The sequence below is a fragment of the Drosophila erecta genome, unplaced genomic scaffold (genome assembly GCF_003286155.1).
Source record: "Drosophila erecta strain 14021-0224.00,06,07 unplaced genomic scaffold, DereRS2 tig00000021-arrow-pilon, whole genome shotgun sequence".
NCBI lineage: Eukaryota > Metazoa > Arthropoda > Insecta > Diptera > Drosophilidae > Drosophila > Drosophila erecta.
Window position 1 is genome coordinate 21,686,598 of NW_020825198.1, and position 4,679 is coordinate 21,691,276.

The window sequence follows — 4,679 nt, forward strand, 5'->3', positions numbered from 1 at the left end:
GACACGAGTCCTTGAAATTTTTAAAACTAATATGGAAAGGAATTTATTTACGGTATTTTAATACCAATTCTTTATTTAACAAATATATTTTATAGTTAGCAACACACTCATTCTCATTTCAAAAACTTATTATTTGCTAAAAATAATAAATAGTTTTAGAAAGTAAAATTGCTTGATGTGTGCAGACTATATTATAAAATATGTACAAAGTAAAACGAATTTGTATACTCCTACTTAAATGACAGTTTAAGTGCTACGAATTTAAAATTAAGTTTGGTTTATATATTGTACATACGAGTATGTGCGTTTGCTCACAGCTATTATTTATATTTAATCATCCTCACTTCATTTAATGCAATGATAGTTCTGGACGTGACGTAAAACAATCGTTTGGGGGAATGGGCTGGGTGACCTTGGCGGTCACCTCAACGGCAAATCGTTGATCGCATAAATATTGATTATAAGTGTTTAATCAAAAATTCTAATGCTCAAGCTGACAATTCCAGCATAATGCAATTGACAACAGTGGACGATGTCGACTTCGCTCCGTTTTCGCTTTCAATTGGCTGGGGATTGAGTTTCGTGTCACGTACAAAGCGCATTTAATTTTCAAAGAACATGGCGAATCGGACGTGGACATCGGACACCAGTTGGCAGTTGGAGACCGGTGATAATGTGGGCGATGTGGGCGATATGGTGGAGATATGAGCTGGCAGCGGACGTGGTTTTGCCGGCGGAGACCAGAAACAAACAAAAAGCTATGCAAAATAAATCATTAAGTGTGCGCCTAATCGATGTCGAGTCGATATAGAAGCCTCATGTCAATACTCTCCGGGATCGAGAACTCTGTATAAAAGTATCGCCCACAATCGTACCTGGATCAGTTGGGGCTAAATTCGGGCCGAGATCGAAAGTCCAGCATGCAGTGTATTCTACCCGTTCTCCTTTGCCTTTGGGTCCTTAATCCCGTCGAGATCACAGCGCGTCAGGTCAGGATCAATCGGTATGCGGTCAGTGTGCAGGAGGATCAGCCGGCAGATGCTAGGGATGCCCCCTATCCGGCGGCGGGCTATAGACCACAAGGTCGCTCCTTCTGGCTGCCAGGCGAAGTGGAAGTAGAGGTCCAAGAAGGGCCGGGTGTAGTGGAAGTTGCGGTTCAGGAAGGCTCTGGCTTGGGGACGGATCAGCTGACAACCACAACCGAGCTGCCACTCGAGGATTTGTTAAGCAGCACTACAGATTCAACCGAAGACTGGAGCACGACCACCAACTGGGACTCCGTAGACACTACCACAGCTCCTCCATCTGTGGAATCCCGTTCCAGTCGGGCTTTTATAAAGGCGCCTTACCCACCAGCTGGCTACCGACCAAGTCGCGCCTTCCGCCTGCCCACCGAGCAGGATACGGAGGAGGAGCAGCAGACCTTATCCAGCAACTCCACCGACAGCAACGCCGATCACCCAATCTGCGGTGTCAGCACTGACCCCCTGAAACCCACTCCGGAGCCAGGATCCAAGGATGAGCCCGACTCGGAGAGTGTGCTCTTTACTGCCGATGTGGGACCTGCTGTGGTGGTGGCTAGAGTTCCTTCCTCCATTCCGGTGGCTATTCCCCTGCGATCGCGGCTTCCGATCCAGGCTGCCAGATCGCGGAGATTTGTCTACACCACGCAGGAGCAGCGGTGGTGATCGAACGCGGGGAAGTCATAATCATTGTTAACAGTTCAGTATTTTAAGTTACTTTTGTGAATGAAGAATAAATGTTCTCTATTGTTATTTACCTTAAAGGCCTTGGTATTTACTTATACAGTAATTGGGTGAAAATCAATTCAATTCATAAACTACTATTTTCTCTCGAGTAACGAGTAACTCGAGCTGTTTTTTATATAACTGGACAGCAAAGATTCTGGAAATTTGTATGGGAATACAAATTATCCTTTTCAGCGGCCGGAAGTTCCGGCACGTTCGAAACTTTATTTCTCTAACGTCACTGAATGTTTTGTTAAATGTTGTTTTCGTTTCCAATTGAAGGAGGAGTGTTTTCTATCAAATGGTGACAGCTTATGTCTAGAGTCAGCGGGAGAATTCTTCTTCCCGACCTCCGGACTTCCCGCCATCCCGACATCCGTATTAAATTTGACGTGCGGATGTGCAAAGTTTTAACCGTGGAACGTGCGTGGCATCCGGAAAGCGTTCGGCGACTTTGGAGGAGGAGGTGGAGCCCATCCCACCCCGTCCTCATAGAGGATTCAAATTGAATAACGAGTATGTGAGTGCTCCCTGCACCAAGTGACGGGAGGAGCGAATCCGCCGGGACCATTGAACCTACTTTATACTGGTGGGTACTTGTTGAGCGGTCGGTGTTCTCGTGGCAGACATTTATGGCAATATTGTGGAATACTTTATGTGAGAATTTCGTGAATTTGCCACGGCATTCTATTAAAGCGACAGCTCCAATAAATTTGGATACAAAGTACCATATTTATGAACAGATTTGTAAATAAGTAAGGAATCAGATGTCCTTTTATATATAGTTTATTTCGTTAAAGGCCATTCAGCAAGCCATTCAATAAGCATATTCAAGAAGTAACAAAAGTCATCAAAAACGAGTTAAGAAACTTTAACAGAGTCCGCGTGGCCACCGCGCCGGGTTAATTGATTCGTCCTGGCACGCCTCCTTGGGAAAGTCAGCGCAAATTGTGCACGTAATTGACAATCAAAGGATCATCGAAGCTGGTGGGCACGATTTCTACGGAGTGCACAACCGGCTGCAAGTGGACATCGCTGTCGATGTGCGTGAAGCTGGCCAGCTGGAGGTCCAGGTCATCGTGGCCGCCATCCACCAGCACGTACTCGGCCTCCGGCTCCACGATGGCCAGCTCCACGGCGACATTATTGTCGCCGGGCACCTGCGGCTGCTCGGCAACCGAAAGCGTTGCATTTTCATTGTCCAGGGAGAGGGAGATGGCCACGTTCGGAGGTGGGGACTCCACTCCGGCCGGAGTGGCATCGATGGCAAACAGTTTGGTAGTGGCCGCAGTTGTGCTGCTCTCTGTGGTTGAGCTTTCAGGGGTGATGACCTCCTTCTCCATCTCCGTCTGCTCCGCGGCTTCCTTTGGCTGCTCAGTTGTGGTTACCTCCACATCCGCCTTGTTGTCCTCCCCCTCGTCGTCCTGCTCCTCCAGCTGGCGCTCAATTTCACGGAACCGCTTGGGTGTTGTACTGAGCAGCAGGAGCTTCCCGGACTTCTCTGGCACCACGGCGCTATCCTCATGTAACGTGCCCGGGGCAGGATCAATCAGTATGCTGGCCTCCTCGTCGCGACTCAAAGCAGGACCCGCCAAAGTTGTGGAATCCTCGGTGGTGACATCCCCCTCTTGATCCCGGATAACCGCACTAGTGGTGGTTTCCGGAACCTCCGAATCCCCTCCGGGCCGGATAACTGCCGCCTGGACCACAGCCAGGCACAGTAGAGCGCAACTGAGTCCTTTCCACATGTTCGTTGGTCGATTTGCTGACGATTTGTTGGCACTCCATTCCAGACGGGCGTATTTATACAAATGGCTCCCACCCATTCGGGAGCTGTCATAATTTCAGCCCTGAGCATTTAATTTAACGCGAAACTTCCGCAAGTGGCCCAAACCGGAAATGTAATACCCCCGTCTGTGGGCGTGAGTTTCTGTCTGCCAGAGGGTGTTGTGTTGTGCGAGTCTGTGGCGGCATTGAAGGGGCCAGAAAGGCCTGGGTCGTTACACCTTACACCTTACCCCATTGACCGCAACGATGGCCAGAGCGGCAACCCCAAAAAGTCACTTTACATTCTTGCCTTTAACTCCGTTACGCATACTAGACCGCAAACGGCAGAGGTTGAAATAGTAGTGTCTGTGGCTCAAGTTGGCTGAAAGGGAAGATAAGTATCGACGTAGCCAACCTGCCAACCTTATTCCTAAATTTACGCCAAGTACTTTTATTCTTGACCTTCCTCGGAGTACATTTTGTAAATAAACTGCTTACGAGAAACAATCATCTACATAAACAAGTTACAAAATCGCGGCTAGCTTAAAAATTAAAATATAAAATGGCAAATCGATGAATGGATAATTGGGATTAGTGCTAATGTTACGTACGGAAAACAACTTGTATCTATTAAGTTGACCCCAACTATAAGGAAGGCCTGTGCCGTGGTTCTATCTGTGTGAAAGCTTGTGTAGTTCTGTCGATTTAACTTTGTGATGAGCAAAGTTAGTGGCTTGACCGTGCCAGCTGTTGGCCATGCTGGTCACGTTCTTCGGGTGACTTTGTTTTCGTCTAAATGGGAAATGATAAAATTGAAAATAAATTCATATAAACACACATGCTCACAGGAGGAAATGAATGTGTCTTGGGACAACAACAATAGCAACAGGCTACAAGTTCATTGATTGCCTGCTAACCTAGAGAAATATTTGCAGGCATAGAATGCACAACAGGGTTAACTTTGAGTAATTGCATTTGGCATATTTTAATTGGATTCCTGTGGTTGGCTCTTGTCAAAGTAAGGTCAATATCACCGATTCGTTTTCTTGTGAGTATTATTCGGTACTATTCTAACTTTCGTTCTATATAAATTACAGCGATCATTACTGATGGCCCTCCCATTTAAATAAAACAACGAATACGATATAGTTGATGGTACAGTAT

The 4,679-nt window shown here is 46.8% G+C and overlaps 2 protein-coding genes across 2 annotated transcripts; one reads left to right on the forward strand and one right to left on the reverse strand.

Moving 5' to 3' along the window:
* Nucleotides 1-802: 802 nt before the first annotated feature.
* Nucleotides 803-1,772, forward strand: LOC6544131. The gene has a single exon (XM_001973647.3). It carries the CDS (start codon nucleotides 921-923, stop codon nucleotides 1,686-1,688), a length of 768 nt encoding a protein of 255 aa, XP_001973683.1. The 5' UTR covers nucleotides 803-920; the 3' UTR covers nucleotides 1,689-1,772.
* Nucleotides 1,773-2,511: 739 nt separating this feature from the next.
* LOC6544132 lies at nucleotides 2,512-3,570 on the reverse strand. Its single transcript, XM_001973648.3, has one exon. It carries the CDS (start codon nucleotides 3,494-3,496, stop codon nucleotides 2,687-2,689), a length of 810 nt encoding a protein of 269 aa, XP_001973684.3. The 5' UTR covers nucleotides 3,497-3,570; the 3' UTR covers nucleotides 2,512-2,686.
* Nucleotides 3,571-4,679: the final 1,109 nt, after the last annotated feature.

Excerpts from the sequence above, each read along its gene's own strand:
- LOC6544132 (XM_001973648.3), bottom strand. The coding sequence starts at position 3,496 with ATGTGGAAAGGACTCAGTTGCGCTCTACTGTGCCTGGCTGTGGTCCAG.
- LOC6544131 (XM_001973647.3), top strand. The coding sequence starts at position 921 with ATGCAGTGTATTCTACCCGTTCTCCTTTGCCTTTGGGTCCTTAATCCC.